Source organism: Vicugna pacos, chromosome 17 (assembly GCF_048564905.1).
Source record: "Vicugna pacos chromosome 17, VicPac4, whole genome shotgun sequence".
Taxonomy (NCBI): Eukaryota; Metazoa; Chordata; class Mammalia; order Artiodactyla; family Camelidae; genus Vicugna; species Vicugna pacos.
Window position 1 is genome coordinate 21,474,842 of NC_133003.1, and position 19,255 is coordinate 21,494,096.

The window sequence follows — 19,255 nt, forward strand, 5'->3', positions numbered from 1 at the left end:
CCACAACAGAATAAAACTTTGTATCAAGCCAGTTTATTTTGGCTCCAGGTCTCTAATAAAATCTGGTGGGGGGTTTCTCTTTCAGTTGATGACTTTGTGGACATTCCCAGTTATTGGGGCCTCTGTGGCCTTAGATGTGGCTCAGTGGAGGGAGACCCAGCATGGCCAGCCCAGTGTGGAGCACTTCACGCACAGCCCGCAGAAGCTGCAGACGGGCAAACATTTGACCAAACAGGTGTGGTCGAGGCTCCTAAAGGAGAGAGGGGGCCTGCTGGTCTCATCCTTTACTTCCCCTGCACCGCCCCCCCCCCACAATGTACCTACCCCCTTTTGCTGTGTGCTTACCCCTAGGATGTGTACACGGTTGTAGTATGAGCTGAAATCCATGCTGAGCTGTACCAGGAACTTGCAAACCTAGAGACAGAGACGAGTCACTGGCCTGTCTCTGTGCCCCAGACCAGAATAAATAGTGTATGCAGTCTGTCTTGGTCCTCTCTGCCTCACCATCTCTGTGCGTGCTGTGATGTGGAGCCCCGGGGCTGTGCAGGCCAGGGCTGCTGTGTGGCTCAGCAGGTCTGGGAAGGGGAGGACGCTGTTGAAGAGCAGCAACCACTCACCCTGTGGGGGACAAGGGTGATGGGAGGGAAAGGCCCCAGCCTCCTGTATGTGCCAGCTCCCCAGGAAGGGCACTCACCTCATCATGTAGTTGGGAGAAATCCAGACTGCTCACAGGTGGGAAAGTTGGGTACAGACCTTGTTCCATGCTGCACTCATAACCCTCAAAGAGTGTAGCGAGACGTGCACAATTATACATGACAAAGGTGCCACTTTTGGTACCCTTCGTGGAAATGTTGTCAGTCAGGGCCAGGAGAAGCTGAGGAATGAGGGGTGCAGTTGCAGGGAGAGAGGACAGCCACCACACACCCTGCCTCCCAGCCTTATCCCTGCTGGGCACTCAGGCTCACCTGACTCTGTGGAGCTGTGCTAAGCATCTCAAACTTAATGGCTGCCACAGAGAGAACCATGAAGATTTCTGTCCAGGCTGGGTCTGAGAAAGTATGGATCAGTCAGTCTCCAGAGACAGGTGCAGAGGACCTGTCCCTACCCAAAGCACAGCCCGGTCTGCCAGGCGCACCTTGTGCCAGGTCCCTGCCATGCTTCAGTGCTGACGTCTTGCATACCTGGGCGTGCCGCAGCCTGCATTTTAAAAAAGAGTGAGAGGGAGGCCAGTGGGCAAAGCCTCACCCCCCTCCCTTCAACCACCTTGGCTCAGTGGCCTTCCTTCTGGCCTTACTCACTCACTCGTAGTACTCAGGGGCTGTCACGGTGCCGGGTACACCAGCTACTTTCACTGGACCACAGACCAGGTGCTTCTGTCAGGAAGACAGCAGGGGCTCAGCCACTTGGCAATACCTGCCAGCAATACCTCAAGGAAGCTCAATCTGTTTCCTAGACCCCCCTCCCCCCCAGCTCCTTACCACCAGGCTTAGGGGCCTCCACCTCAAGCCTGGGCCTTCAGGAAACAGGCCAGCCTCCTCAACCTACTCTTCCACATTCTCTGGGTTATTCCTCCAGGCTGCACCTTCTCCTAGCACCTGCTGCACCTGCCCATTCCCCCAGGTCAAGTGTCACCTTCTAGACCCATCAGCTAACAGGCCCCCTGGTGGGTTTCCAGGGCCCTCTGAAGTGAGTGAGGGGAGCTCCACCATCACTAACCTGTCTGAGAGGAGCCTGGTCATCCAACTTCCGCCAAAGCAGGTCCAACTTTTGCTGCTGGAACTCCTCCTCACAGCTCACCACGTGGACAACCAGGTAACCCTCTGCACCAGTGTCTGGGGCCGCAGCCTAAATAGAGTAGGCCAGTCACTGCTGGGAACACAAAACACCTGGTTTGCAAAAGGCCAACAGCGTGGGGAGTAAGTCACTAACCATGCCTGGGGAGCCCTCCTCAAGCCGATGCTGCACAGCCTCTTGCAGCTCAGCCAGCACAGACAGCAGATCCTCCGTCACTGCGAAGAGAACACACAGGGTTGGGACTAGTAGTGAGTGCAGGGCCCACCTAATTCCTGGGTCTGCTAGGGTCTGGGTCTTACCCAGACAGCTGTCCAGGTTGGGGTCATAGCCAGCTGTGTGTCCCCATTCATCTACCAGCTCCTTCAGGCGCACACTGCCCACGGCTCCAGGGAGCAGAGCTCCCGAGTCACCAGCAGAGGTGAGCTTCGCATGCGCGCGGCTCCTCAGGGCTTCAGTCGCGGTTCTCTCTGAGGCCACAGGCCAGTCCACCCGCAACTGCTGCAGGAAGGTCGGCATGTGCGGATCCCGCACAGCAGGCACTTGGCGCACACTCACTCTGCGAAGCGAGGTGGCCGTCTCAGCTCGAGCCCCGGGCCCAGCTCTCCCCGACTTCCCACCCACTGCGGCCCGCCCCCGCCCGCGAGGCTCTGTAGCACCGGCGGCGTGCCTTCTCCTTTATGGCCCGCGTCCCCGCTTACCCATGAGCGCGCAGAGCTCGCGCCAGGTGATCGGCAACAAGCACGGCACGCAGCTGGCTAAGGCGGAGGACGCCAGGGCCGCCACGTAGCGCTGGGCAGTGCAGGACGACGCGCCGGCCTGGTGCAGCGATCGCGGCAGGGGCCGCATAGGCGGCTACGGCGCCGAGGACGCGCTCGAAGACGGCGGACCGCTGCAGCTGGAGAGCCAACCCCGTGGGAGTCGGCACGCAGCGCAGCACCGGGGCCACACCGGGACCCTGCAAGCAGGCGATGGCGTGAACCACGCGCTCGGGGACCTGCGGGAAGACAAGGTAGTGAGCGGGTCGCGGCGCCCCCAGCTACTCTGGGCCGCACGTCCCCCATCGGCCCGCGCCTACCTGCCCGTCACCGAAGCGTGCTCGTAGCGCGCGCCGCGGCGCAAAGAAGTCTCGGACACGCAAGTGACGGGCGCGCGTCTCCTTGAACCACACGGGGCCGCCTGGACCCAGTGCCGCGTTGAGGGCTTCCAGCGTCTCCTCGACCCCAAGGCGCCCCATCGCCATAGCGACCGGAAGGAGCAAGCGGAACCGGAACCAAGACGTCGATGTTGAACTTCCGGGAGGAGCGCTGGTTGGGGCGGGGACTTGGCTGCGGTTCCGGAGTGGACAGGTGCGCCAGAAGGAGCCGTGGCGACCACGTTCGACCTACTGCCCCAGCTCTCCCTCCACGTAGCCCACTAGCCTGGCCCGGCTCCAGGTCCGAAATCTAGAAGTCCGCTCCAGGCCTCGGGTTCTCTCGGCGTCACCCGTATTCGCAACCGGGGACAGAATCCACGCGACTCGGTGGGGACTCAAGGCTTTTCTCTATCTAAGTCTTACAGCTATGTATTTGTGGTAACGTTTCATTTCTCCCATCTTACACATGATAAAAACGCCAAAAGTTCCAAATGAATTATTACTGAAATAGGGTAGCAAACATTAAAGCCATTTTGACGACCTACTGAAAAAATAAATTTTTAAAAGAATTTGTGTTCTGCGGTCTCAGGTTATTTCCTTTGAGATACGCGTTGTCTTTATTCCCAATAAATGCCCGCTGGTAGAACTGCCAGTTTTCTCCTCTTGAATCTGGTGGAATTAGAACTATCATGATGGTTTCCAGAATTCTTTTAATGCTACTCTCACCTGGTGTACGTTAACAGAGATTCTCCCACTTCCTGGTTTAGGCAACAAGCTTTTGTGGGTCAACTACACAATGTGACCATGAGAGGGACCAGTTTAAGAACAGCTCTCAGAGCATCCCACTCCTCTACCAGCGAGAAAGCTGTTTCTGCTGTCCCACGGGGGCTCCTGAATGTTTTCACTTAGGTATAACTTAAATCCCCCTTTTCTCTCTTGTCTTTAACGAAGACTGAACCTGATGCAGCTGAGCACTGGAAAACCCGTGATCTCTGCCCTGGAGCAGTTGTGTGCCCAGAGCTCACAAAGGAGAGGATCCGAGGGATAGGAAAACCTTGGCAAGGCCCCCTTCTGAGCCAGGGATGCAAGGCCCTATTGGGAGGCGCCGAAAGAGCACTGGGCGGACACGACATTCCCGATGGCTTCTTGGGTGCCCACTCAACGGGAGTGATCGTGTCATTCCAAAGCGCTTTCCATGCCGCAGGCACACGACCCGGAGATAGCTGCTAGTCTCGGTGTATGAAGACGGTTGGGGGTGGTTTTACCCCAGGAAGTGAAGGGCTATCTTTAGCGAGCTGCGGGCTGGGGAGGCCCTGTGGGACTCAGCGCCATTGCCGCCCTATCCGGAGGCCCTGGGTCGTCCCTCCCTCGCCAGTGTTACCTCGGGCTCCAGAGATGACAGCCGCTCAGGCTCTTCGACGTTTACGCCCGTCGCTTGCAGTCTGAGGGCGTACCTGAAGGAGGGACGGAGACCAGAGCGACCCAATAAATGATGTCTGGGGGTCAGGGGATAGCCCACCCCACCTGGGCCAGGACGCTGCTCAGGCAGGAGAGCAGGGAACGAAATCCAAGCGCAGCTGGAATGCTCTGGAGACAACAGCTGCTTTTGGGATTCCGTTGCCCGCTGTCCAGCCGTGGGGGGGTGGGGGAGCAGGGGATCCCTCGCCCCGGGGCCAGATCAAAATCCCCTCATTCCTAGTCCCAGGAGGCGGCCCCAGGAGTAGGCGGTAAAATCTAGTCTAGTGGGAGAGCCGCTCACCTGGGCCCCCAAACAACAGGCATGGTGGGGGCCTCCCCTGGGAACAGATCCCGGTCTGCATTAGATCCACGGGGTAGGATTAGTCCTGTTGGTTCTATGCAGTCAGGGCCACTGCGGTGACGGTGGCCGGGCGGGCTTTGAGATCAGCCAAGAGGGAAACGTGCCCATGGGGCCCGAGAGGAAGTAAACCCGCCTTGGGGACACCCCCGCACCCGGGGCCCTTTGTCCGGTGACGGTGCCAGCACCCGGAGTGCTAGGGGCCCCAATGGGCCACCAGGCGGCGACGGGACCCCCCGGAAATCCACTGCGACCGTCCTCAGTTGTGTCGAGCCTCCCGCCCGCCGGGCCCCGAGGGTAGCAGACGCGGCAACGTTCTTCTGAGGGTACCACACAGTGGGCGCGCGGAGTTGCCGAAACCGGCGCGGGCGCCAGCGACTCTCGAGGCAGAAGGCCTTCTGATTCGGCTCAAGACGGCGGGCGGGAGATTCTCGGGACGCAAGCGAGGTGAGCGAGGGCGGGGCGATGCTCCAGGCGCTGTCTAGTTGAATGTCTGGTCCGGTTTGGCCCGCTGGGTCCCAACAGACCAAGTACCACTAATCTTCCACAGCGTCCGCTTCCGTTTGCTCTGTCCGCAGAGTTGGAGCCATTTTAGGGCAAAACCACCCAACCACGCCTCCTCACGCTCCGGAGAAGCCAATCCATGCGCAGCCACGCCCCTTGCGACGCGCGGCGGCGACGCCAACGGTCGCGCGGGTGACGGTTAGGGAGGGGCGCGACTCGGGGGCGAGAGGGGGACATCAGAGACGCTCGCCCCGCCCTCGAAATCCGACGCCCCAAAGCTGGGATTTAGAGGCTCGGAGGCTGGCACCACGCCCTGGCCAGATGTGCGGGACTCGAACAGGTGCTCGGCCGCCTCGTCCAAGACCCCGGGAGCCCGGCGTGACGGCTGAGCGCCGCGGGTCAGACCGCGGTTGGGCCACCTGGTTTCCGGGTCCCCAAGGACGGCCTTCGGGGGCCCGGGGCGGGGCGGACGGCAGGTGCAGACATCGGAGCCGCGCCCTCCTGAAACCAAGGGTCCTGGCTGGCTCTCCTCTCTCCCGCGCTGGGCCGGCTGAGCTGCGCGGTGCCCTCCGCCACGCTGGGGGCGCTGTAGCCGCGCTGGGCTGGGCTCCGCCACGGCCCCGCTGACCCCTCGCCATTCTCTCAGCGCGCCGGTCCGCCATGGCCGCCCCGTTCGTCCTTCGAAACCTGTGCGGCGCGCGACCTGCCCTTCGCTGGCCGTCCGCGCAGCTGCCATGGTGAGTCCAGACGGAGCATCCCAGACCACCCGCCCCAACGGTCGACGACTCCCCACCCCCTGGAGTCTGACCATACCTCTCCGCAGGGTCCCACGGCGTGGGCACCGGCTCACACCAGCGGATGACGAGCTGTATCAGCGGACGCGCATCTCTCTGCTGCAGCGCGAGTCCCCGCACGCCATGTACATCGACAGCTACAACAGCCGCGGCTTCACGGTCAACGGAAATCGTGTGTTTGGGCCCTGCGCGCTGCTCCCGCAGTCTGTGGTGCAGTGGAACGTGAGCCCTTCCCTGAAATGAGGAAACCAAGGGCCAGAGTCACAGACCTGCCCCGATTCTCTCCCTGGCAAACCTGGCTTTCCTTTTGCCCCGCTGTGGTGCAGATGGAGGGTCTGTGGGGAAATCTACGGGGACTTGTATTTAACTTGCCTCCTCCCCACACAGGTAGGTTCCCACCAGGACATCACCGAAGAAAGCTTCTCTCTCTTTTGGATGCTGGAGCCCCGAATAGGTACTGGTGGAGGGGAGGGCTGAGGTGCTAAGCCCCAGAAAGCCACCCTCTCGACAAACCTGGTTGTAGACTAGCCATGCCCATCCTTCCCTAGAGATTGTTGTGGTGGGCACTGGAGACCGTACTGAGCGGCTGCAGTCCGAGGTGCTGCGAGCCATGAGGCGGCGGGGCATCGCTGTGGAAGTGCAGGACACAGTACGTCCGGGACTTGGGAATGCTGAGGAGAGCCCAGGCCTAGCCCTAGCCCAGCTGATGCTGGCTTTCTTTTTGCAGCCCAATGCTTGTGCCACTTTCAACTTCCTGTGTCATGAAGGCCGAGTGACAGGAGCTGCTCTCATACCCCCACCTGGAGGGTCTCCACTCACATCTCTGCCCCAAGCTGCAGAATGAACTACCAGGAACTGACCTGTCCAGGACCCTGGCATCTTTTGCAGAGCGCAGGGGTTCCAAAGCTTTCACTAGTCCCTCCCCTTTGGTGCTGTAAATATTTATTTTGCTTGCCAGCAATAATAATTTAATCCACTTTTCTGATTTTGTACTTGGTGTGCTGCTGGCCAGGAGCTGATGGCTCAGTGGGTTCTTGGTCAGGATTCTGAAGAAACCAAGGAGTCAACTTTTCATCTATACTTACTTCCCTCTCAAGAGTGAGGAGGCAGTGTAGGCACCTGTTCTAAACCAGATCTGTTTGCTCACATGCAGATTTGAGGGGACCTCAGTGCTTTTCTCCATAATGTCCTTTAGAGATTCAAGTTAGAGAACAAGTATGTGGGTCTCAACCTGGTCCTACGTGGCTAAGCTTTGGGCTAGCGGGAGACCCTGTGGATGCTAGTCCAGAGCCCCACAGACTATTCCATGACCCTTCCTAAGCAGCCATACTGATTCTCAGTATGAGCCCAAACCATAGGGAGCCAGAGTTGGTTGGTCTGCGCTGTTTCAGGGGAACTTTCTGAATCTAGTACCAACCCCTACTTCCAGAGCACCCTTATCTCAGGGCCTGAGACTCTTCCTGGAAAGGGTGTTGTGTTTGTATCTGTGGTGGTGGCAGCTGTAGAGCCCCACTTGCCTGTTGACCTCAAAGATCAGGCACCATTTATTTTTCAAACTTTTATTGAAAAACCAAGGGAGTGTGCTATATCCATTTTCAGAAAAGCCGTTTCTCATACCTGTTGGCAGAAAGACTGGCTGTGAGGTGAGAGCAGGAGAATAGAGGCACGGGAGACCTCCACCCCAACGACAGAGGAGTGAAAAAAGGGTTGGTCACTCACGAATGGAGGCTGTGGACGCCACCTTCCACCTGAGCTGAGGATGTTCTCTTCTCAAACTTGAGCTCCCCAGAATACATCATGGCTCTGCAGAGGGGCAGATGTCAGGTGTGGACTGGCCCTGGCCCAGCCCCTGTAAACAATGGCCCAGCTCCCCAAGCGTACCGGACTTGGGTCAAACTCTTGGCACCAATGTCCTGGCAGGAGTGCTGGATGCCAGCGATCAGGTAGGGAACAAATTTGTGTATAGATCCTTTGTCTTGCACAGCCCCAGACACCCCCTGGGCCACCTTGATTTTGTCAGCTTCACTACAAGGAGAGGCAAGAAACACGAGCAAAGTCAAAGCATGGATGAGGCTGCCCATGCAGGGTTAGTGTAGGGTAACTGACCTGCCTGTCCCACCTGAAATATCGGTTTTGGCTGCTGAGATGCTTGTCCATGGCATCAAGAGAACCCATTCCACGGTATTTCTTTAGCCGGATCCCATCAGAGAAGAAGTACTCGCCAGGGGCCTCAGTGGTAGCAGCCAAAAGAGAGCCCATCATAACTAGGGACAGATAGGAGTGCTGGGGGAGGATCCTGACTGGCATTAGGGAAGGAGTCCCACCAGGCTCCCCGGGTGTTGGGCCTCACCTGTGGAGGCCCCAAGGGCCAAAGCTTTGGCAATATGGCCCACGTTTTGGATTCCTCCATCAGCGATGACAGGAACGCCAAAGCGCCGTGCATATTCTGACACCTTGTACACTGCTGTTGCTTGGGGCCGCCCACAGGCCAGCACTGTTGAGACATGGAGGGACAAATGGGGAGGGGGGTGGAGATAGTGGGGACAGGCAAGAGGCCCTGTGGCCACAATTCAGTACCCAGGAGCTCTCAGCTACACCTGCACCAGGACTGCAGCCTGGCTGAGGAAGAGTCATGTCTGGGATGACTGCTGCTCCATCTGCCTTCAACAGTACAAACAGCTGTGATGGCCTCCATTCACCCTTGCGTGTGCGCGTGCATGTGTGCGTGGCCCAGGGCAGCCTCAGGCACATGCAGTCAGCAGCTGGGAAAGCCCCGCCCAACTGGTAGGTAGGATAGGGTTCACCGTGCAGTTAGTACCCAGAGGCCCACCCCTTGCTCCCTGCATGGTGGGCAGCTCAGGCAGTATCAGGGCAGTGATCCTGTGGAAGGAAAAATGGACCCCAGAGTTGGTCCTTAAGCTGTGCCTACTGCAGGAGACGTGGGCAGAGCAGACCCTACCTGGAGGAGGTCCTGCTCTACAAGCACCCCAGGAGGAGGAGGGAGCTGTGTTCCTGAGCAGCTCCCAAGACCATGGTCTATCATTCAGTATGCCCTGCCCACCCGTCAGCACCACAAACTCCGGGAGCTACAGCTACAGTCAACCAAGCAGCCGGGCAGTGGGCAGCTAGGCCGGGCCACTGTGCCGGGCCAGACTTACTATAGCAGCCCGTGACAGTAGAAGGGCATTTGGGGCTGTGGGACTTTATGTCTGGAGGGATCTTGGGAGCCGCTAAATAAAACAAACAGACCAGAGTTTAGAGAGGGCGCGGAGCAGGAGCCGGGAGGCCAGGCTAGGCGAGGGGGAAGTGGCAGGTGAGGAATGACGAGAGCTCGTCTTGCTTCCAGCATGTCACCCATCTAAGGGGCCTCACTGGCCCTGGGGCTGTCCCTATTGGAGGACTCAATGCAGTTCCCATAAGAGCACTTGGCTCCAGGGCATGTGGGGCTAAGGGCCCTGCCAAAGCATCTTCTTACCTTCTTGGGTGATGCAGATGGAGCCACTGCCCATCCCCACCCGCAGGGCATCTACACCAGCATCAATGAGGTTCTTGGCCTGAGCAGCCGTGACCACTGCAGTGAGGAACAGGGAAAGGCTCACATGAAAGTCTAGGTGGGAGCCTAGCTCCCCCTCTGTCGCCCCATGTCCTTCAGTACCCAGTCTTGTCTTACCATTGCCTCCTATGACTTGGAGACTGGGGTATTTCTCTTTGATGTACTTAATCATGTTGATCTGGAAGATGGAGTTTCCCTGGGAAGAGTCCTGGGACAGGAAGAAGTCCCAGTGAGACTGTGTTATGGCAGCTGCTCCTACCGCCCCGCCCCACCCCACCTATGCAGCAGCTCACCAAAACCACCACGTCCACACCGGCCTGGGCTAGCAAGTCCAGCCGATACTTGTCATCCTCATGAGTGCCAATGGCTGCTCCACACAACAGCTGCTTCTTGGCATCTTTAGAGGCCAGTGGGTAATCTCGGTTTTTCTTCAGGTCTGTCCGGGCAATGATGGCTACCAGCTCATCATCTTCATTTACAATGGGTAACTTCCCTGGGGGCAGGGCAGGACATGAATCAGGACCTTGGTCTTTGGTTCCAAAACCCTTCCTACCTCTAGGACTCACCCTTCTTGCTGCGCTGCAGAATTTCATTTGCTTCCTTCAATGTGATGCCTGCAGGGGCTACCACCAAGTCTTCCCTCTTTGTCATGATCTAGAAGGGAGTGGAGTTGTGAGGAAGGGCCAATCAGAGACCACACCTCCCAAGAGATCCTGCCCTAACTCAGGGGTGAGGTTCCAAAGACCACCATATTCACACACCTGCACCTAGACCACCCTCCTCAAGTAAACGCAACAGTCTGCAGCAATCTAGTGGCAAGAGGAGTAGAAAGAAGTCAGGGACACAGAGCAGCCTATTACACTGTGGAGAGACACACCAGAGCAATAATAGCAAGAGGAGGCTAAAGTTGGTCCTTGAGCACTGCTTCCACTCAATGTGGAAAAAAAATAATGACATGTATGCTGGCAAATATTTGGGCAGACTGAAAGCCTCCAGTGAGGAGGGGATGCAGGAACCCCACAAAAGGGTCAGAAAACTTGGCTGGGGACTCATTTTCCTGGACAGCAGAGGCCCTCAGAGATGCCATTCAGGCAACAGAAGGCTCCTTTTCTTTAGCCTGGGCTGTCAGCTTGGCTGTGCTGTTAGTGGCACCTACCTCTTCCAAAAACCGGTCATGCTCCTCCTCCTTGAGAAAATCAATGTCCCTTGAGGAGATGATGCCTACCAGGCGACTCCCCATGCGGCCTGTATCGGTGATGGGGATACCACAGAATCCATGCCGGGCCTTGGCTTCAAAGACATCCCGCACTCGATCCTTGGGGCTGAGGACCACAGGGTCCGTGATGAATCCCTGCTCGTATTTCTGGAAAGGATGGTGAGAAATGGCATTTCTGAATCATTTTCATTAGGCTCTTAGTCTGAAGCCTGGGATCTGTGCTAGCTTCTGCTTTGGCAGTGCCACAGGATCAGATCACACAAACACCTCAAACCCAGAGCTAGGTGGGTGGGTGTAGGCACTGTCCACCTGGTCATCTTCTGTTGCTTTAAGACACAAGGTCTCAGGCTCTTCTCAGAAATTGAACCCTCACAGTGGGAGAAAAGGATTATAAATTAAGAGAACAAATCCCCCACTCCAACTCAGTGCAATTCCCAGGAGCTCTTGACCGCGATCCTTGCTCTCTGACCTTCACTTTCCGAACTTCGTTGGCCTGGAATTCTGGTGTACAGTTGTGGTGGATGAAGCCAATACCACCCGTAAGCTGCAGGACACACAGAAGACAGGGAAAAAGTGACAAAGAGTGGAATGATTGTACGCCTTTGGGAAAGAGAGATGGGGCCCAGGCTTCTGCCTTCACATGCCGTTATGCTCACCGCCATTGCTATGGCCATCCCAGCCTCTGTGACTGTGTCCATAGGTGAGGAAACCAATGGGGTCTTCAGAGTGATCTTTTTAGTCAGAGCAGAGGTCAGGTCCTAAAGAAATAAGGCCAACTAATGTGGAAAAGCACCTCATGTACCTCAGGGTGGTACCATATACCCCACAAAACAGGTGACCTCTATGACCTGCATGCCAATAAGACTCTTCCACAGAATCCACCTCCCAACCCAATCTGCTGAGGTAGCCAAGACAGGACAGCAGCACCTTACCCAGCCATGATGCTCAGGTTCCAAGTCCAGTCCATACTCACCACTTGGTCTGCAGTGAAGTCGATGTACCCAGGGAGAATGAGAAAGTCACTATAGGGGATGGGAGCGAATTGGGAGTAAGGGTCAGGCTTAGGGCAGTCTGAAGTGCCTTCCCCATAATTTACCTCATAAGGTATTTGGGTAGAGAGAGCAATGACCTAGCCCGAGTATCACAGGCAAGGCAGAAAACAAGGTAGAGATGGAGACATGGGACCTTTTCTGCCACCTAGCTGTCATCAGCGCCCCTGGCACCCTAACAACTCCATGTGCCCAGAGTTTCTAGCCTTAAATCCCACGCACTGCCAAGATGCCACCTCCATTCCGCCCGCTTCAGATCTGTCAAATTGAGCTCGAGATGGGTGGGGAATTTCCGGAACCTGTCTCCAACGCCCTGGCCCAAGCCGGCTCAATGGAAGCCCCACCCGGCCTCCCAGCCCAGCGCGCCGCTCCTCTCCTCGCCCAGGTGAGCCCGCTAGGCCCGCACTTGTAGGTGAGACCGTCCCCGCAGTTGAACAGCTGTTGTGCCGTGAGCCCGTCGTCCGGCACGTAGGATGTGCCCCCGCTAATCAAGTAGTCGGCCATGGCCAGCGCGGGGTAAAGCCGCGTGTTTCCAAGGACCGAGCCGCAGAGGCCTCTGCCTTCTGGGCCGCGCCAATATAAACCCGCCGATACCGTCACTGCGCCCTGCGCGCCGCTGACGTCAGGACGCCGAACGCGCGGGTGGAGCCTGTACGCCGCTAGGGCGGGGCGGGCGAGGAGCGCATGCGCAGAGCACGCCCTTGCAGTTATCATCAGGGAGCTGGGCTGTTTCCTTTCGCTGCCCCCTCCCGCAGGACCTTGGCCCATTCAGTAAGTCAAGGCTTTGCTTCTACCGTCCCGCCAGGCTCCTCCCAAATAAAGAGGCGTTGTTCAATAGCATGTTGAAAAGACGTGCTTGTCATTCTTAATAAACAACTAGATTAAGAATACATAAGAGAAACAGAGTGGTATCTTTATATGATACACAAGTGTATGTTACAAGAATTCCATCAGGCACAGGAGCCTCAGGTTTAAGGCCTCAATGTTAGGCCAAAAAAAAAAAAAAAAGGCATGGTAAAGTTTTTACTTTAACATCTAAAATGTCACTTGTCATAAAGGAGGGTGTAATAGAAATTGTCTTTAATAAATCATAATTGAAGTTCCCCTCATTTTCCTTCCATTAAGATGCTACGTTTATGTCTCGGCATGAAGAAAGAAAAAGACTATGGCTCCCCTGTGGTCAGCGAAGTCTGCCAACGTGGAAGCCAGCTGGGGAGATTCCCTGTAGGGTCCATCCATCATTAATTCAATCTTTCTAGAGGAAGGGAAGGGGCCACATTTCTCCTAACAGTCCAAGCCCTTTCCCTGGCCCCATACCAAAAAAAGGTCAGCCAGCAACTTTCTAGGACATCTGGCTCTCAGGAAACCCAGAGCCCCCATGGGCTGAGGAGTCTGCCACAGCAGGTTTATGAAGATGCACAGGGGGCAAAGTTTCCTTTTACATTTTAAACAGAAGCAGTCTGAAAGGCTTCATAACTACACCAATAGAAAAAGAAAAGAAAAAAATGGAGGCCTCTTCTTTAGTGTGAAAGTCTGTCCGTTTTTTCCTGGATGGTCTCTCCCTTGCACCATGGCTGAGGGATCTCAGTGCATGGTGCTTGCGTTGGCCACTGCAATGGCCTCCTGAATTTCTCGTATCACCAGGATCCGAGTCAGCATCTGTCCCATCTGCTCTCTGCTGATAGGCTGGACCGAGTACCAGATTGGGCTGTTGGGGGCCACCACCGGTTCGGGCGTCAGGTAAAAGGTGTCATTCCGGCCTTTCACACTCTGGGGGCTGAAGAATACATGGGTAAAAGCTGGGTAAAACCACCATAATCTCAACCCTCCCACCTTGAACATCCTGGATAGATGCTGTCTGCAAAGGATGGGAAGCTCTGCAAAGTATGGTCGCATAGCTCCTAAATTCTATGCAGCCAACACTGACTACACTACCTCTAGGACTTCCTTTTGGAGTTACTGCAAATGCCAGTGACAGGCTGCCTACATTCTGTTCCTCCATCATACGCTGCCAGGTGCGATTCCTCTAACTAACCAGCTGCCTAGGGCTCCTGGGGTCCATCTACTTGAGTCCAACCATATCCCACTAGGAACTAACTTCACTACACAGAAGGTCTATCTCCAAGTCTTATGTTGTTTCCTCTACCCCACCCATTATGATAATTCCTCAGTTCTACCTGAGGGCCTCTGACTTCTTAGCTTGGCTATGATGCTGGGGCCCTTACCTGGACAAACATTTCCAACACCCCCTCAATGTTGTGCTGTACTTCTCCTTAAGTACTTAGCACATGCCATCCTCTAACAGTTATTCACCATTAAATCAAGATTTATCAAAGGGCTACTGTGTGCCAGGCCTGCACTAGGTGCTGATATTAAAGGAAATGAGTAAGACCTAACAGCCCCTGTATCATGGAGCTTAAAGGTAAGAGGGGAGACCAACAGCAATTAAACAGTTACATAAAGACACACAAAATGACAAACAGCAGTTAAGTGCTGCAGAAGAAACAGCCCCAGGGAACAGGTAGGAAATCTGGAAATACTTCCCTGATAAAGCTCTGTTTTAAGAAGGATGGATAGGAGCTAACTAGCCAAATACGTGGGGGGTGGTAGTGTTCACCCAACAGGAAGAAATTCTGTGCAGAGGTCTTCTGAGGGGAGAGCATGATGCCCTTCAGTGGAGTGGAGCCAGTGTGGCAAGAGAGCCAAGAGCTATGTGAGCAAGGGAGAGTACATGATAGGCCCTATTGGCCACATTAGGATTATTGTCTTTCTCTGTAGAGCAAAAGGAAACCACTGAAGGTTTTAATCTAAGTATCACGTAAGACCTACAATGTAGAAAGATCTTCTGGCAACATTGTGAAGATGATATGCCAAACTGCAGGGGCAAGAGAGCGAAAGTAAGGGAAAGGAGTTCCCCTTAAACTGATGGTGGTAGTGACAAAAGGACAAGGCCAGGAAGATGCAAGGCTATTCAACATGTGACAGAGGCGGCCTCTCTGTACCTTCCTCCCTCTACCTTCATCTCTCCATGAAAGGGAACCATCAGGCAGCAGTGCTAGGCACATGCTTTGGGAAAACCAGTAAGGCTGTTTCTAAATTTAGCTTTTTGGAAGTGTGTTTTTACTCAGCCTGGGACTAGAGAATGCCTCTGCGCACACGTGCATGCGCACACACACATACACACACATCACTCAGTCACAATAACGCCTCCTCACCATTTAAAGAGGTAGAAATCGTAGAGCTTGATAGGACATCTCAGTGGATTCTCTGGATTTTCCGTCTGTTCTGCATACATGTCATCTGTAACTATAAAACACACCCCCCCCACAGACATGCATCAGACTGCCTTTGCTTAGGCTCAGATTAGGAACCTTAGGCTTCCAGCCATCCCAACTAGGAAATACTGGGAGGGAAAAGGGTGTGAGGGATGGGTGGTGAGTATGAAAGGAAAAGGCAGCTATCATTTCTGGGGTATCTCTGCTTCTAGAAGTGTTTGAAGTTTCTGGCTGGGGAGAAGGGAATGGAGAACTCCTATCTAGCAAATCCCAACCTTCACACTCATCACTAGCCCCCACAGGCACAAAGGCAGGGCAGGACTAGAAGCACCTGTTTCTGTAACCCCTGCCTCCTTCCCCTACCTTTCTGGCCCGTCTGGTGTATCCCAAGTGCCTTCAGGTACCGAATACTCGTGCTTTTATCCTTAGGATTAGAGGGGTTCTTCTTTGTCTGTCGTAAGACCTTGGAGAAGGCCAGCTTCATGTGCTGGTCCACTGTCTTCAACAGGAAGTATCTGTACCACAAGTGAAAGCAAGGCAAAGGGAGGGGTGCCAGGAGGAGACCATGATTTACCCTCCGCCATCAGGGCTTCAGAGGAGCCACTGCCCACACTCCCAGAATCTGGGCAGGCCCACACCCAAACACACTGTCTAGTGGAGAAGTCACATAAAGACTGCTGGTAGGGAACTGGCAAGGCTGTCTGCCTCACTGGTCACCACACAAAATGTAGCCAAGTGGGGATGAAGGCTTTCAGTAGCCCAAAGGCTCTCAAGTGTGTGTCAAAGGAATTCAGACATCTATCTGGAGAGTTTCTACCCTTTTCATTGGGCGGATGCCAGCAGTGGCTAAGTATAGAGCCTCCAGAACACTTACTTGGTGTTAAAGAACATGAGGGTGGTCAGCAGGGTGGAAGGGGAGTGAGCCCCCAGCTGCTTGCACTCCCACAGCATCTCCTCAGTCACGTGGCTGGGCAGGACATAGCCTAGGAGGAATAGAGTACTGCTACAACAAGAAGATGGCAGGAGGTCCCTCAAAGGTGCAGGATGGGAGGTGTGAGGCACAACAAGGATCACACAGGTGTGTACAAGTTTAACTGGAGAAGTCTTCCTAGGGTATGGAAGAGTCATCTGGGAAGCTTGTTAAAACACAAACAACTGGATCCCAACCCAAGTTTCTGGGGTAGGACCCAATAATGTGTGTTTCTAACAAGTTCCTAAGATCACACTTTGAGAACCACTGCCCTCTATATGACTGCTCTTACCTGACATTAATTCTTCCTCTAATCCCAGGGTAGTATTGGGTAAAAGGATAGTCCTCAGAGAGAGGAAACACCCAAAACCATAAACCAACCTCTGTATATATGCACATTTCTCTGAAAAGAGGATACAGAGCTTTCACCAAAATTTTAAAGGTGTCCAAGACCCAAAGAACTGGTATACACACCTCTGTTTGTCCCTCTTATTAAACTTTCTCTCATGTCTTCCATTTCTAGAAAGTAAGACTATGCTCATCCCCTCTGGATAAAGGGAAGACTGATATTCAGATGTATTACAGGTTTCCCCCATAGGGCAGGTTTTATTATAAGACCTGGTTCATAAGCTAACTGAAAGATGGACAGGGGCAAAGATCAGTTGTTTGATCAAGAGCCCTGGGCAGGCACGTCTATACCACAGGAAGATAACACTTTGGTTGATCACCAAGCCCCCTTCATGTGTTCATTCAAGAGGCAATGTCCAAGTTTACGTGTGCCAGGCACTGAGGGCATGCTGATACAGCAGCAGACACCAGCATTCTCCTGTTACACAGGAGTTTCAGAATTCTCCATGTAGGCAGTGAGAGTGGCACTTCCCAGAAGCATGGGAAAAAATATTCCCCCAATACATTCCTTTTCTCTATTCTTGCCGAAGCTGGCCCTCTGACTCCATCAGTGCACTTCCATCTTTCGGTAGCTCTTCCTTTACTCCTCTATTTTGTGGCCCAATGGCAATGAGTTAAGCTGCCCTGCTCTCAGACATATCTTAAGCAGGAAGAGTGATAGAAGACAGCCCTTTTCAGGGAAGGCCAGCCCTAGGAGTAGTCCCAGGCTTACCTTGGCATGCCCTATTTTCTCTGGGTTCACTCTGCCACCTGGTGTCATTTCTCTAGCTTTAATCACTTAACAACACAAAGTGAACTTTAATGCCTGAAAACCACAACTACTGAAAATGGGAGATGGTAGATACATACAGAAACATCATATAAAAAGCCTCATACTTCTGAATCTGAACTGCAAAGCATCAAAATGATCTATTTTATATTTATTTTTTTAGTTCTGCCCACTGAAAGGCGTAGAAACAATGATCAACCCAGGAGCAATAAGCAATCCGAGTATCCGGACTGTGATACTGAAATACTATTTAACAGTAAAAGGAACCAATGGAGAACTCAGTGAAGAACTGCCCAATCCACACTGGGACAGAAAATGTTCAGGATGAGCCTGGAACATTTTTTGCAAAGCAGAAATTAAGGAAGTAGGGTTGTATCAAAAGAACTTAAGGACCAATTTAAATAGGCTCCAAATGGCCAGAGATGGGACAATTTGTACATCATTAAAGATAACAACTGCAATGAATTCAATCACATTAAATGTTTGAATTAATTAGTTCACAATGGTTCTTTAAAGAAAGAAAGAAACAAACAAACAAACAAAAACCCAGCTAGGGGAAGCTGGTAAACCAATTCATTACTGTGAAAACTGCTAAACAAAGGAGAAGAAACAAGCTCTTATCCTGCCTCTTCTATGCAATCTATACTGCTAGGAATTCAAAGAATTGACAAGGGTAAGTTTCTCTTTGCATTCAGCTAATAATGAAGTAGTAGTAACATCAGAATACCACCATTTGCAACTCCTAATGAATGAATGGATCTAGACATTATGGGCATCCGATAGAAGTAAATCTGACAGAATGCAGCCTTGCCAAAAAGAAAACACAAAAAACCCAAAACCTGATCAATCAAGTCTTTATATGCAACTACCAATTAGCTGTAAATGCAGGGGACAGAAGAATGTTAAACTAAAGCAAAGAGATATATATAATCAGCAAAAATTAGACTGTGTAACAATTTAAAAGGCTAGATTCTTCCATAAATAAACTGCAAGAAAAAGAATCAATGGGAAAATTAAAGATTAAAGCTAAACATTAAAAGGTATATCAGCAATTTCAATGTGTGGACCTTATTTGCACCTTTACTCATACAAACAAAATTACGACATTTATCAGACAATCAGAAATTTGAACAAAGGGCAAATTTTGATGACATTATGGAATTACCTTTTTTAAGTTCAATAATGGCATTGTGGTATGTCAGTAATACATATTAAAATATTTATGGATAAAGTGTCTGGAATTTACTTCAAAATAATATGAGGGGGGAACAGGTAGGATATACATGAAGCAAGATTTGCCATGGACAATGAGTGGGTACAGGGGAGTGACATTAAACTATTCTGTTTATTTTTGTATGTGCTTTAAATTTCCATTAATAAAAAGTTTTAAAAAGCAAACTTTATATAGCCACATTTGGCTTGAAATTTTGCAAATAACGTAGAATGACTCACTTAGATGTTTGTTCTACTGACAGCCTTTCAGGGAGGCCTCCCTCCTAATGTCATTAACACTTTCCATTCCCTGTGCTTTGTTCTTCAAAGCACTTAATTATCATAAATTAATCTGATTATTTATATATTGTCTCCTCCTATTAGACCGTAAGCTCCATTTTGTTCATTACTGAATTATATCATCTACACCTGGAATTGCCTGGCACATAGTAGGCACTCAAAAAATATTTGTTTAACCAATATTTTTTAAGTTAAGTATGTAACTACGTGTGTGTGACAGATATTAACTAGGCTAGATCACTTCACAACATATACATACTGTATCAAATCGTTGTATACCTGAAACTAATATAATGTTATATGTCAACTATATCTCAATTTAAAAAAAAGATGGAAAAAAAAAGGTAAGCAGTATACATTTTACTGAATGTTGAATGGCAGAACCAGGATTAAAACTCAGATATTCACGTGGACACAAGTTTCAACTCGGGTAAATACCAAGAAGCACAACTGCTGGATTCTA

The 19,255-nt window shown here is 52.5% G+C and overlaps 4 protein-coding genes across 15 annotated transcripts in view; 1 reads left to right on the forward strand and 3 right to left on the reverse strand.

Annotated features, from left to right (window-relative positions):
* Nucleotides 1–11: 11 nt before the first annotated feature.
* DALRD3 (DALR anticodon binding domain containing 3) lies at nt 12–5,026 on the reverse strand. Of its 4 annotated transcripts, none has more exons than XM_072941236.1 (13): nt 4,686–4,817; nt 4,308–4,380; nt 2,870–3,595; nt 2,493–2,788; nt 2,094–2,350; nt 1,930–2,009; nt 1,717–1,845; nt 1,303–1,373; nt 1,136–1,197; nt 966–1,048; nt 695–874; nt 505–618; nt 12–414 (listed from the first exon to the last, which is right to left on the reverse strand). In XM_072941236.1, exons 3-13 carry the CDS (start codon nt 3,032–3,034, stop codon nt 142–144), a joined length of 1,710 nt encoding a protein of 569 aa, XP_072797337.1. In that variant the 5' UTR covers nt 3,035–3,595; nt 4,308–4,380; nt 4,686–4,817; the 3' UTR covers nt 12–141. The 4 variants fall into 4 exon arrangements, with proteins under 4 accessions (XP_072797337.1, XP_006196343.1, XP_072797336.1 ...); XM_006196281.4 differs by having other exon boundaries at nt 12–250; nt 346–414; nt 2,870–4,380; XM_072941235.1 differs by lacking the exon at nt 4,686–4,817 and adding an exon at nt 4,898–5,026 and having other exon boundaries at nt 2,870–4,380.
* A 50-nt stretch (nt 5,027–5,076) lies between these two features.
* Nucleotides 5,077–7,025, forward strand: NDUFAF3 (NADH:ubiquinone oxidoreductase complex assembly factor 3). 5 transcript variants are annotated; one of them, XM_072941243.1, is made up of 6 exons: nt 5,172–5,189; nt 5,321–5,444; nt 5,893–5,983; nt 6,070–6,262; nt 6,428–6,494; nt 6,589–7,025. In XM_072941243.1, exons 3-6 carry the CDS (start codon nt 5,907–5,909, stop codon nt 6,882–6,884), a joined length of 633 nt encoding a protein of 210 aa, XP_072797344.1. In that variant the 5' UTR covers nt 5,172–5,189; nt 5,321–5,444; nt 5,893–5,906; the 3' UTR covers nt 6,885–7,025. The 5 variants fall into 5 exon arrangements, with proteins under 5 accessions (XP_072797342.1, XP_072797344.1, XP_072797341.1 ...); XM_072941242.1 differs by lacking the exons at nt 5,172–5,189; nt 5,321–5,444 and adding an exon at nt 5,451–5,586 and having other exon boundaries at nt 6,589–6,689; nt 6,768–7,025; XM_072941241.1 differs by lacking the exon at nt 5,321–5,444 and having other exon boundaries at nt 5,077–5,189.
* Nucleotides 7,026–7,583: 558 nt separating this feature from the next.
* Nucleotides 7,584–12,441, reverse strand: IMPDH2 (inosine monophosphate dehydrogenase 2). Of its 2 annotated transcripts, XM_015235067.3 has the most exons (15): nt 12,265–12,441; nt 11,783–11,831; nt 11,466–11,567; nt 11,279–11,353; nt 10,750–10,956; nt 10,160–10,247; nt 9,887–10,086; nt 9,711–9,801; nt 9,516–9,611; nt 9,199–9,270; nt 8,391–8,534; nt 8,160–8,304; nt 7,922–8,065; nt 7,760–7,843; nt 7,584–7,657 (listed from the first exon to the last, which is right to left on the reverse strand). In XM_015235067.3, exons 1-15 carry the CDS (start codon nt 12,360–12,362, stop codon nt 7,636–7,638), a joined length of 1,617 nt encoding a protein of 538 aa, XP_015090553.1. In that variant the 5' UTR covers nt 12,363–12,441; the 3' UTR covers nt 7,584–7,635. The 2 variants fall into 2 exon arrangements, with proteins under 2 accessions (XP_015090553.1, XP_006196346.1); XM_006196284.4 differs by lacking the exon at nt 9,199–9,270.
* A 257-nt stretch (nt 12,442–12,698) lies between these two features.
* Nucleotides 12,699–19,255, reverse strand: part of QRICH1 (glutamine rich 1) — a 41,006-nt gene continuing 34,449 nt past the window's right edge. For all 4 annotated transcript variants that reach the window (XM_072941245.1, XM_072941246.1, XM_072941248.1 and 1 more), the window contains 4 exons: nt 16,008–16,116; nt 15,497–15,648; nt 15,074–15,164; nt 12,699–13,635 (listed from right to left, as the gene is read on the reverse strand). In XM_072941245.1, coding sequence (XP_072797346.1) covers nt 13,443–13,635; nt 15,074–15,164; nt 15,497–15,648; nt 16,008–16,116 — 545 coding nt within the window. In that variant the 3' untranslated portion in view covers nt 12,699–13,442. The remainder of the gene's footprint in view (nt 13,636–15,073; nt 15,165–15,496; nt 15,649–16,007; nt 16,117–19,255) is intronic.